General features: G+C 39.8%; 1 protein-coding gene across 4 annotated transcripts in view; it reads left to right on the top strand.

Moving 5' to 3' along the window:
* Positions 1 to 13264, top strand: part of SLC4A4 (solute carrier family 4 member 4) — a 358380-nt gene that overhangs the window by 55814 nt on the left and 289302 nt on the right. For all 4 annotated transcript variants that reach the window (XM_058722325.1, XM_058722324.1, XM_058722327.1 and 1 more), the window contains exon 3: positions 7695 to 7874. In XM_058722325.1, the coding sequence (XP_058578308.1) occupies positions 7695 to 7874 (180 nt within the window). The remainder of the gene's footprint in view (positions 1 to 7694; positions 7875 to 13264) is intronic.

The following is a 13264-nucleotide window of genomic DNA, read 5'->3' as shown; positions in this document are numbered from 1 at the left end:
AATGGTGACCATAAGAGAAATAATGGAAACTGTCAGTTCTCAGTGTTTGGATCACAGGTGGATCTTATCTGACAGCATGTGTAGTGCACATTAAAATTCACCAGCCTCTTTTGGGGGTTCTGGGGTGTCAGGATGAGTGGAGGTTTCATCTTTCCTGTTGGGTGATTCTTCTTCACTCTTAGCACTGCCCGCCTGGCACGGGCCTTCCCAGGCCTTTTGGTTCCAATCTATTCTGCTCAGTCAAGTAAAAGGATAACAGCTCCTGGGGGTTGGCACTCACTGTGTGAAAGCTCTGGATGAAACTCTACCCAGAGCAGGGTGGAGATTGCCAGGCACGTGTTTCTGGGCAGCGTGAGGGAAGATTGAGGTTGTGGAAGGTGTTCCCTCTGTCAAACATTTAAACCCTGTATATTGAGTAAAGCAGCCCACTGGAGGGCAAGTTAGATGGTCTAAAGTTGGCTCTTCTGCCCTGCTCAGGGGTGCCTTTGCTAGAGAGCAGAGGGAGTTCACAAGTTGTTATCAGGGCTCAAGGGAGGGTGAGGAAATCGTGCTCTGAATTTTCCCTCACAGAAAGGGAAGGGAGAAGGAGATCAACACTTGTATGGCACCTTTGTGTACTTGGGTACCATCCACAGTGAGAGACAATTTATGGATATCATTTGATTTGGATTGTCCATAAAAATGATCTCTCTCTCTCTCTCTCTCTGCATCTCCCTATATATGGAGTCTATACAGATACCTCTGCATATCTATATGCACCTGTATCTATATAGATATATAGAGATACAGATATACAAACATAGATATAAATATAGATTATATTTGGTGTGTACAGATGAGTAGAAGAGAGATTTTGCTAGAGCAAAGTTAAAATTACTTTGGAGAGTCAACTTTTTAGAGATTGTGAAGCACTTTAAGTCTTGTTTATTTATTAAGATAGGTTCCTGTACTACCTTTAAGTGGTTGTTCTAGCCTAGCTGTTTTCAAATAATTGACGACGACCACTGAACATATTAAGTCACATGTCTTTAAAAATATTCACTACTTGTAACTTTTTATAATGCTCGTCAGTTTTTGCCTCTTATCAGCTATTAGTGATGGTAACTGTAAGAGAAACTTAACCTCAGTGTGTGCTCTTAGAATCCTCCTCTTTACCTAAAGGCTATAAGTAGAACTTCACTAGAAAGGAACACTTAAAAAACAGGTGTAGACGTTTACTCAGCTAAAGGACAGGTGGTTAGCTGAGTAACCCTAAGCTTGACTCCCCTTCACGACTTTTTCCTGTACCTGTTTGTTCCTGCCTAGAGATTGTTAGCATAATCATCATCATCATGAAATATTAAATATTAAAAGCACTGTGCTTAGTAAACATCAGATAACAAGCTGAGATTTCTTATCAGTCTTGCTTGGGGAACCTCAGGTTGCCCTAAGGATTTCTGGGAGGCTTTCAGTGGATAAAATTCCCATGCAGTTCAGTGGGAAGAAAAGTATTTCCCTGTTTTTCATCACTTATGCTATTTGCCTGCATGCCTAATCTTAAATATGATTGGTAGCATTAATATTAAAAGAGATTACTTATCAACATTCAAAATGATTTATAAATACGTAAGTAATATATAACTTTCTATTAATAAACGAAGGCATTATTTTTTTTTCTATGTGAAAAGTGACCCCTATCCAAAATACAAAAAGGAAAATCAGCTCTTGTCCTGTGTAGTGGTATATGTTTGAAATGCAGACCTCTTGCAAACACGCCTCATCACAGGCTGACTTTCCCCCTGTTAACTGCAAAATTACACCATGCCATTTGAAGCAGGTTTTCTTTTCATGAGTTGGTATTTATGCCTGAGTAGCAATGTTATTTGGGTTATATCTTATTAGAGCTGCTTATGGACAGTCTTCTGTGTTTGTTAGTAATAAGCTAGCAAATTATTTGCATTTCATTTATTAAAGTATTTAGGTTTATAGGCACTGATATATTTCTTATTATATGAAGTGTCAAACACACAGCCTCTGTGGCATCTCAACTTGATACTATGATTTTGTTTAAGGTTCTTATTCCTCTACTTCTAAAAAATCTTTGACATTTGTTTTGGTTTAAGAAGTAAAGTCCACAGCATCTTTTTATAATCTGTCACTCATCTAGAGGCTCTGCCTCCTCTTCTACATTTTTCTTTCCCTAATTAAAATAGAGATAATAAATATCTCTTAATTTTGTTTCCCTTTGTTACATCCCTCTTGGCAATAGCTACAACATGTCTTAGGCATCTTGGCTTAAGGCCAGCTTACTTTAGATAAGCTAGGGAAGGCAATATTTGACTTATATTTTGGGAATATTGCTGATTAGTTCTAGAAGAATGATACAAAGTGCCAGACGTTGTGGAATCTTTGAACTAGAGAAAACAGAAATTTGGTTGACTATAGAAAGAGCAACAATGGAAACATCCCTCAGTGTTTCCTTAGATATGTATGTAGGTGGATGGGGATGGCGAAGATTTTACCTGTCCTCTGGGGATCCTTTTTAGCTAGATCTAAATCTATAGGTCTAAATCTTTGCCTAGAAATCTGCGCTTCCCCACAACCACCCCAGCCATTGCCATCCTCTTTCCCGACCACTGACATCTCAGATTTAAAAAAAAAAAAAATTCATATAATTCCTTATTCCCCAAATAGTTTAGTGTGAAGGGAAAATAATGGGTGAAAATCTGGAAGAGTGAGGTTAGTGTATAAAATGTGTGTCTCAAAACTCTGCCCACCACTGGTTGGCCTGAGACTTGTCTCTTGTATTTCTAGCAGCCAACACGAGGAAGGAAGCGTAATCAGTTATAAGACTGATAGTATAAATGCTGTATACTATACAGCACAAGCGTCCTCCTGCCCCCCGCCAAGAAAAAAACAAACCAACAAATCACCACCAAAGTAGTGATGAAGCCCTCGCTATCTTTGTTACTGCCACTTGAGAGCTGTTTCTCCTGTGTGCTTTTATGAGTTTGTTGGTGACAGTATCCTTGACTTCCCTGCACCTTGGTTTCTTTGCTTGTATAATTACGATAATAGTAGTATTTACTTTGTGCAATTGTGAGGATTGCATGAGGTAATAGATATCAGAGACCTAGCCAGAACCTGGCCCATTTGTAAGTACTCAATAAATAGTTGCTATCATCTGTATGTACAGTAAGAACAGTAATATGTTTCCTACAGGAGCTAATAGGTCTATCTTGCATATAGAGGCATATGTGGTTTCACTGTCCAGCGTTTTTGTAGAATTTTGAGTTTGGCTGGTGTAAAACCTTTTTCTGGTTTGTCTTCTGGTTTGATGGGTTTAATTCTACAAAATCCTAATCATCCTTGGTAGCACAGTGAGTATCTGTGACAGCCTCTTAACTTGAATGACTACAGAGTTTCCAGGTGTGAAAGTTTTCTGCTGGTCTGAAAACAGGATAGCAACTATCAATGACATTAGTTTAGAAATATCTTAGGAATTGGAAGAATTGGACATGATAGAATCACAGTACTGCTTTCAGCCGAGGTGGAGCAGGTGAGGATGGGAAGAGGCCAGCCTCACCTGGTGATAATTTCTGACCTTCGGAGATAACTAGGAAAGCCATGCTTTCTTCCCAGTAGTACTGGCTGTGGCATGGATTGTGAGATATTTCTCAAGACATTTGGAGTTTGTTGGGAACTTACACCATCTGTCAGAGAAAGGCATGCAGGGTATTTATTTTAACACATGATACTGAGGCCACTGCCAAATCAAGGACTCAGTGCCCTTTGACTCACACCTAAATGAACACTGTCAAATGTACATTACAGTAGTTTTGCTTGATATGATTTTAGTAGCAAAAATGCAAACTTTATTTTAATAATATTTAAAACAGTCACCATAAATTTTTTTTTCTATTTGAGTGTAATCGAGACAGTCACCTTTTCTTATGAATTCTAGCTATTTTAGGAAAAATGTTGCTTCTCCTTTGGAAAGAAGTTTTTGGTGAAACTTTGGAAGCAGTTTTTGGTGAAATTTCTAGCTGAGAGGTCTTTATCTCATCTTACCTTATCTTTTATCTTATTTTTGAGTCTAAAATTGTCTTACAAGTTAAGCTGGTAACTCTCCCTGATTCTTTCAGCATCTACGGTTTTGTAGACCCTTGCTGGATTGGAAAGCTTGTCTGTCACGTTTCTCATTTTTTATTTTATGTGTAAAATAATACTACACCCTCAACCTTTGTATGTTTCCGAAGTGCTTGCTGTCATTTTATGAGTTCTAGTGTTAAAAATAGCCATCAATCTTCATGACACATCTCTGAGGCAGGTAAAGATATTTTATTGAAAATAAATATCAAAATCCACCCATGAGATTCTTATCAACAGTAGTATATTTTCATTAATTCTGCGTCTGTTGATCCTGAAGACAAGTGTTCTGTGGGAGCAGCAAGAATGCTTCCATTTGAGCTCATTTTACTTTCGGTATTTTTGTAACTTGGCGTGTACAACTTATGAAATATTTGGTTATCACCTTGAGAAAGCATGCCTTACGCTCACTTTGCAAGGTGAAGTTGTCTTGCTTTCTTCCCCTGGGCAAAGAAGTTGAAGTGTAGAGCAACTGAGAAGTAATGGGTGAAACACAATCACTGTCCCCAGGTTCCTAAAGGTTTATTGAACCTTAGGACCGTGTTCCTTCTCTTCTATCTGAACGCAAGACAGAAAAGGAAAATTTAGTTACTGGTAATGTGTGAGAAGAAAAAGGAGCATGCTTTGAATTTTTGCTCAGTGTCATGATTTCCTCATGACTCTCGGGAGGTAGTATCTTCTTTCCTCAGGGAATATTTCATTCTACTGTAGCGTAAGAATCCCCACAAAAAGTTCATGGCTGTGTGGGTACCAGCGAATTGTAGCTTCCTAGAGGCCATCACTGAAAGTATCAAAAATGCTTAAGAGTGGTTGTTTGAGATGGACGTAGGTACAGAGAATGCAGTACTACACATGTGCACAAGGGATCTTTTTGGGTTGGTGGCAATGTTCTAAAGTTGATTAAGGTGATGGTTGCAAAACTCTGTGAATATACTAAAAATCTTTGGGTTATACCCTTAAAATGAGTGAATTGCACCTCAGTAGTGTAAATTAAATTATACCTCAATAAAGCTGATAAAAATGTCTGAAATCTGGAGTGTCTTGCAAGGAACCATATTTCTGCTTGATATCTGGGCTGCAGAGAGCGGTATCATATCTGCAAGCTTCCCCACCTGTGTAAAAGTGTGTGATGAAGTGTGGGGTGTGTGTGGATGGGAAACATCTGAGGCAGGAGCTGGAGGAGGCAGGGAGAAGCCGAATCTTCTTCCTAAGGCAGGGGGAGGCATGTGATCCCGATGTGAATAAAATGGCACTGTTTTTGTGGGGCTGCAACTTCAGTTAGGTCCCAGAAGGTAAGGTATGTTCCTCTCTGTGGGCTTTGCGAGCTCACTCTCTGAATCACCCTCTTTGCTTAGGTTGACAATGACAAGAGTTTCTAGAAATCTTACCTTAAAATCCTGTCAGCCCATATAAGCTGTCTTTTATTTTTTTTAATTATTTTTAAAAAAATTATTTATTTAAGTTGAAGTTATTTAACATACTGTAGAGTATTGGTTTCCGGAATAGAATTTAGTGATTCATCGCTTACATATAACACCCAGTGCTCATCCTAACAAGCGTCCTCCTTAATGCCTATTACCTGTTTAGCCCATCCCCTCCCCCCCCCCCCCAACACACTTTAAACTGTCTTTTTAATGACTTATCAAAGGTACTGTGTAGATTTGGGTAAATACAGTGAAAAATCTTCCTGTGTAACATCTATATGACTGATGTAACTAACCTGTCACTTTTTTTTTTTGCTTGGTTGCCCTTATTTAATAAGATGTAGACAGGTTTAAAAATTTTCCAGCTTCTTAATTTTTTTTCATGATGTTTTCCTAATTCCTGAATGAAAGTGACCAACCTTTCAGTGTTTGTTTCACTAAAGAATTTGGTTGGCTTTGCTTACGTATATTGTGTGCCTTGAGATAAAGCTGCAGGACTCCCTTAGTAACTGGAGCACAGGAAACAATTGACACTGTTTCTTAATTCACATTGTTTCTGAGACATTTCCTACTTCCTAGTATAATATAGCTTTCCCATGAGAACAATTTGCTTGCAAATGGTTAGACACGATAAATTTCTCATTGGCACTCAGTCTGTGAGGAGCATTTCACTGTGCTTTGTAATAGTTGAGTTGGTGTGTGTGTGTGTGTCTACGTGTGTCGGGAGGGGGGAGTTTCACACTTTATATAGATGCCTCCAACCTCATTCCAAATAGCAGATTTTTTTGGAATCCTAACCCATTCAGTTAGGGATCTGCATTCCTTAGTTGGAGGCTCCTTCCTAAAGGAGCATACAATTGTTTTAATCCTTCCAATTTAAGGGAACACCCCTGTGAATTACAGTGTTTTTAGATATGCCTGGTGAGTGACTGTGGAAAGTGACTCACAGCCATTTACGTGAGACATCGTGCGCGTACACGTGTTGCATGTTAGGTTGTGATATCATCTGGGGCACTGTAAAGTGGTCATCCAGGAATAATTCCAGAATGGGAAAGGAGATGGGGAAGATGATATAATCTCATCTAATTTGCAGTTCAAAAAGAAAAAAAGTTTTCACATTACTTCTGAGATAGTGGTTCCCACATTCTGAAGTTGTGCTGTAATAAAGTGAAAGTAAGTTTCCCAATTAAAAAAAAAAAAAAAAGATGTGGAGCTTTGAGTTCCTTTTTTCTTCCTGTCTTATCAGATTTTGTAAGAATAATACCACTTGTCAGTTTTACAGCTTCTTCCATCCAGAGAACTAAAAGCATTTCACAATCTTTTTTCCTCATGCCCTTCTCTTCAAGGCAGTTTTTGCTGGGCTGGGTTTATTTTTATCATTGCAACAACCAGTTTTTAGAAACTTTGGGAAACGAAAAAAGAAAAACGAGAATGGCACTGTAACGGACATTCATTTTAGCTGTTTCCTAGTGTGAACATTTGAGTATTTCTGAAATCTTCTCTCCAAGTAGGTCTTATTTTTTCTCAATTTGTCCCAGTTCTAAGTCTCTATTCTGCTGATTTTGTAAAAAAAAAAAAAAAAAGTTTTATTGCAAAAGCTTATCTCCAGTAGAATGACTTCTTGAACTTTGAGTTAGATCTTGATTTATTTATTTATTTTTGCTGCTAAGACCTCCTTTTTAAGCACTCTATTTAGTAGAATCACAGACTCGTGGAAGGTTAGAACTGGGAAGGCCTCCAGGGATCACCCAATGTAGTAAGCCTCTTGTTCTATGAATGATGAGATTGAGGCCCAGAATGGTTAAGGGACGTGCTCAAGGTCAAATAGCTAATTGAAGATGGAGGTTTGACCAGAATCAAGGGTTCTTGATTTCTGGCTTGGCATTTTTTGGTTTCCCGAGAGAAAAGTTCTCTATCCGGGTGTAACTGGAGCATACCCTCCCAGAATCCTAATGCCAGCTAACAGGTTGAATTACACTCTCGGTCACGGAAAATTGGGAAGAGATTTTATCTTTCCAGTTTGTCAAATGTAAAATGGTAATGAATTCATAGACATTTTCTTCTGACCTGAGGAGCTTTTGAAATTTATATGCAGCAGAGAATGTGATTTGAAGTGACTAATGATCTGTGTACCTTTCTTAGGCCACCACACCATCTACATTGGGGTCCATGTGCCGAAGAGCTACAGGAGAAGGAGACGCCACAAGAGAAAGACAGGGCACAAAGAAAAGAAGGAAAAAGAAAGAATCTCTGAGAACTACTCTGATAAGTCAGATGTGGAAAATGCAGATGAAACCAGCAGCAGCATCCTCAAACCTCTCAGTGAGTACTCCCTGGGTATTGGTTCTTTTCTCTGCTTCCATCCCATGTCCTCAGGAAAGACACTTTGTAGGATCTTGTGGCTAATGGGGAGGGACACAATCCTACTGGGATGGTCTCTAAAGGATAATGTCTATGGAGAGTCTTTTCTTGTCCTAGCAAGTTGTTCTAGGAGGAGGTCTGGTAAGATTCTTGAAAAGATCTGACAAAGTTTAGGCACACTTGGATAGTCTGGATTTTGACTAGTGAAAGAGGGCAGAGTGTTACACATGGTATTTAACTACAGTAATCAGTAGTCACTGGAAGACTCAAAGGCATTTTTAGATTGCTTTTGCTTAGAAATAGGTTCTATTGAGACAGTAGGTCAAGAAGAAAAAGAAATATATCTTATGTATATATATATATAAAACATATATATGATATGTTATATAATAAACTATCATATATATCATATCATATATCATATATCTATCTATCTATCTATCTATCTATCTATATATATGTATACGACATTGATGGCGTTATAGATGACATTTAACCAGGCTGTGGGCCAGGTTGATGATTTAGAAAGGAAAAGTAGAAAAATATCCCATAAGGGAGAGAAGAGTGTAGAGTAATATAGTTCTGAAAACGTCAAACATATTAAATATCATACATTGGATGGAAGTGTTATTAAGAACAGGGTAGTAGGAGGTCAGAGAACACCCATAGATTCAACTGATACGGTAGACCATGTGTTTAGGTATATGCTTTTGCTTCTTCTGATGTGGAGGATATTTGGCTATCTGGGGAACTTTGTGGCTGAAGCGAGAACGAATATGTGCAGTAGAAGGGAGAAGCGATAGAAACACATGCCAATTTTGGGAGATCCTCCAACAGGAGCTACATAGTGACAGCTTTGTATGTTGGCAGAGCTCTGTACACTCTTCATCTTTTTGCTACAGTTGCAGAAATATGGAACCTGTAATAAAATGCATTATGGGTGGCACAGATAAAGCTCCAGTTCAGTCATTGCAGGTGATGAGAGGCCAAATTAGAATTAACAGCTCGGGAGTGTTGAAAAGTGAATTTACAGAGTTAAATTAAAGAGGGTGTGAAGTGTAGTGATGGGAATCTGTGAATCTCTTACAGTCTCACCACTGAAACTGAGCAGGTGGCTTAGAAGCTAGTGAGGTACTATCCTAAAAGAGGCAGTACAGATGGACCATCAAACTAGAGAGCAAAGGTTGCAGGAAAGCTTGGAGATAGACCATAAAATTGAAACTTAAAGGTATTAGAATAAATGTAAGACAGAAAGGACCAAAGGGCAGGAGATAAGAATTCTGTGCTTTTCATTAGAATGTTGGGGGGAAAGCCTTTCTGAAAGGAATCCTTACTATTCGGACTAAAATAATGGGGTCTGTTTCAAGCAATGTCCTTGAAATGCAGATAAAAAAGGTCACAGTGAATAGTCTGCAGGAACAAAAGACAACACCCTTCTCCAAATAAATTACTACTGTGTATCTGTGTTTGCTATCTGTTTTGATGAAGCCTGTGCCAGAACCCGAGGTTCTCTCCCCCGTGCATGTGTGTGCACGTGAGAGAGAAAGAGAGAGACAGAGACAGAGAGAGAGACACACACACACAGAGAGAGAGAGAGAGAGAGAGAGAGAGAGAGAGAGAGAGAGAGAGAGAGAGAGAAGGGAGAGAGATCGATATCTCCCTCCTTCCCTCTGTCTCTAAGTCATCTCCCATTTTGCAATTTATGAAAAGGAGCGCATCATCACTATAAATACTAAAAAGGGAAAAATGCCCACCTAGACAAATGCGCTGAGGGATTTTGAGATAATTATGTACCAGCTATTTAGGAAGGGCAACAGAAACAATGCCAGTAACCTTCAAGTGGTAACAGGGAACGAACAAATCAGAAAGGTAGTGAGACTGAATGTGCATCAACCACAGTGGGGGTGGGGTGGGGTGGGGGGAAGGGGGCAGTTGCTTTCTGTGGCATTTGGGAACCAGTTTGAGCACAGCATGTAAAATAAACAAGGCAGTCCATTCTCTTTACCCTCAGAGGTCTCCTCCTTGTGGGGTACTGCATTGTTTTGTATACCCAGTTTCTGAAGGGATCATATGGAGAGACTATTTTTAAGGACCCACTTGTTCAATGATCATAAGAAAATTATTTGTAAATGTGTCTTTTATAGTTATTTTCTTGTTAGCCAATAAATTATGCTGTAATATCCCTTGATGTATTTGACATGAGTCATCCAATTTGACATGAAGGTCCTCTTAGAAATTTGTAATTTCTCTGTTGCTTGTCATGGGGACTAGATGAATTGGTTTTCTCTGGAGCACTTGTATGTAAGTCAGAACTGGTGCACCCACGTATAGAAAGGCATTTAACCCTAAGTTTTTGGGGGAAGCTATGGGGCTCTGGCACCAGCATAACAACAAAATTCTCATGGGAAAATTCACTGAAATATCTGCCTAGTATACCGTTATTGTGTCTCAAGAACAACCACACACGGTTTCTGTTATTCTTGGGTCAGGATGTTTGAGTTACTTATGCATATGGACATATCATGTCCCGTAGATCAGATTCCTGCATGAGCCTGACTTTCTGTCAGGTGATGCCTGTAACTTCTGGGAAAGTTATAAATGGAGTAACTCAATGAGAATCCTCTCTGATTCTTTCCTTGCTGACACCCTTATATACAATCCATCAGTGACTTTTATTGGTTCTACATCTAAAATAGATCTGAATCTGTCTACTCCTTTTTGGTTTAGCTGCTGCATTCTGGTGGAGGGAATCATCCTCTCTTGCTTAGACCATTGCGACAAGCTCGTTTTCAAGTCTTTTTCCTCACAGAGGCAACGATGATCGTCATAAAGTGTGAACTGCGTTATGCTGCTCCTCTCCTCCACTGAAAATTTCCTGTTGTCCTTAGAATAAAATCTTGATTGGGCATCATGGCCCCCAGCGTCTCACCAGTCCTGTTATGGGTCATTCTCATCTTGCTCACTTTACTTCAGCCACACTGATTTTTCAGTTCCCTGGTGCCCAAACCTTTTCTGCCTCGGGGGGCCTTTGCACAATATAGTCCTGTCTTCCTGGAATGGTCACTCTGTTCTTGTCCTTGTTAGCTTTTCTCTCTCTTTATGTTCTAGCTGTTAAAAAAATGTTTATTTATTTTGAGAGAGAGAGAGAGAGAGAGAGAGAGAGAGAGAGAGCACGAGCTGGGGAGGGGCAGAGAGAGAGAGAGAGGGAGGGAATCCCAAGCAGGCTCCACACTGTCAGCACAGAGCCTAACGTGGAGTTTGATCTCATGAACTGTGAGCCAAAATCAAGAGCTGGATGCTTAACTGACTGAGCCACCGAGGCACCCTAATGGTCTAGCTTTTATTTGTTTGTTTGTTTGTTTGTTTGTTTATTTATTTATTTATTTATTCAGTCTTTAAAAAAAATTTTTTTAATATAATTTATCATCAAGTTAGCTAACTTACAGTGTATATAGTGTGCTTGGCTTCAGGAGTAGATTCCCATGATTCATCACTTACATACAACACCCAGGGCTCATCCCAACAAGTGCCTTTTTCAATGCCCATCACCCATTTTCTCCCCTCCCCTCCCCCCCACATCAAACCTCAGTTAATTCTCTGTATTTAAGAGTCTCTTATGGTTTGCCTCCCTGTTTGAAACTGTTTTTTTCCCCTCCCTTCCCCCATGGTCTTCTGTTAAGTTTCTCAAATTCCACTTATGAGTGAAATCGTATGATATCTGCTTTCTCTGACTGACTTATTTCACTTAGCATAATACCCTCCAGTTTTATCGATGTCATTGCAAATGACAGGATTTCATTCTTTCTCATTGCCAAGTAGTATTCCATTGCATATTTATTTATTTTGAGACAGACAGAGATAACACGAGTAGGAGAGGGATAGAGAGAGAGGGAGACCGAGAATCCCAAGCAGGTTCCATGCTGCCAGCTCAGAGCCCGATGTGGGACTTGAACCCATGAAACTGAGATCATGATCTGAGCTGAAACCAAGAGCCAGATGCTTAACCAAATGAGCCACTGAGGCACCCTTATTGTCTGTCTTTTAAATGTTGTAGAGATAGGCCTTTTCCTATTACTCTATCTAACGTAGGTTCCTCAGGGTCATTCTTTCTAAGCCCTTTCTTCCCTTCATACTACATGCTTAACTGATGATTTTGTGAGCTTGCAGCTTTGTCTTGTGCTGATGCTAGATTGTTAGCTCCATGAGTGGTAGGATCAAATTTGTCTTGCTCAGTATGTTATTTCTGGCATCTAGCACAGTGCCTGGCACATAGTATGTGCCTAATAAATGCTCATTGAAGAGTTAGTGAGTGGATTACTACAGAGGAAGACATAAACGTTGCTTTTATTGGTCTGAATATTTCCCATCAATAAATATCTAGTTGACTTTCTTGTTTTTAATCCTTGCACATCATCTTTATATTTCCCTGCTCTGCCTTCTTCCCTCGTCACATAAAATCTGGTCCTAACTTTTAATTATTCCACTTTGGAAAGTGCCTCATTATTTTAACTATTGCTAACGTGGTATTTTGGTCTGGGTAGATGACTCCCGAGTGTGTTGAATTGCTTGTCGCCCACAACTGATGGAGGAAATTCATCCACAGGGCACGTGGATTTATCATGTACACTTAAAAATGTTCAATATATTCCACACAGAATTTGGGCAGCTCAGCTTCAGAAGCCGTATTAAAGAGGCATGGAACTGAATCGTTAAGGGCATTTTGAAGAAGAAATAAGCCAATTATCTTCCAGTATTTAGGCACATCAGGAAGATGACATAATTAATAGGTTCATTTAGCTCATAACAGAGATGCTTTTTCTTTTCTCCACGGCTCTCATGTCAAGGCAGGGCTTCTCAAAAGTGAATGCGTGTTTTGATTCCCACACATCTGGAGCTCGGAGGAGGAACTGGGTTTGTTTGCCTGAGCTTGGCAGCAGCCCCGAGCCCTTACAACTGTTCTTCCCAGTGTGGTGTCCGAGCTGCCGCCCAGTTTGGGACACAGAGAAGGAAATGCGTGTGAGAAGGTGTGGCTCACTGAGCACCCGGGAGAGAGACTGGGGAAGAAGAGTGAAATGGAAGAGCAAGCAGGAGGAGAGACAAGGGAATGAGGAGGTGGTGTGGAGTGGGTGGTGGAGAGAAAAGTTAGATTGTGCTCTTTCTTAAAAATAATCCTTTTTGCCTCCTCCACCATGCACTTTTTTTTTTTTTTTAAAGTTAGCAGCTGCCATCTCTGAGGGTTGCCCAGAAAGTGGGTGGGAAGGTGGTCCTTGATGAGACAGGCCCTAGAAACACAACACGACTTCCCACCGTGGATGGTTTTGACCTCTGAACGTCTCATTTTGTTAGTGTCC

The sequence above is a fragment of the Neofelis nebulosa genome, chromosome 3 (assembly GCF_028018385.1).
Source record: "Neofelis nebulosa isolate mNeoNeb1 chromosome 3, mNeoNeb1.pri, whole genome shotgun sequence".
NCBI lineage: Eukaryota > Metazoa > Chordata > Mammalia > Carnivora > Felidae > Neofelis > Neofelis nebulosa.
Note: the sequence above shows the minus strand (reverse complement) of the source record. Positions and strands in the feature narration are given on the sequence as shown.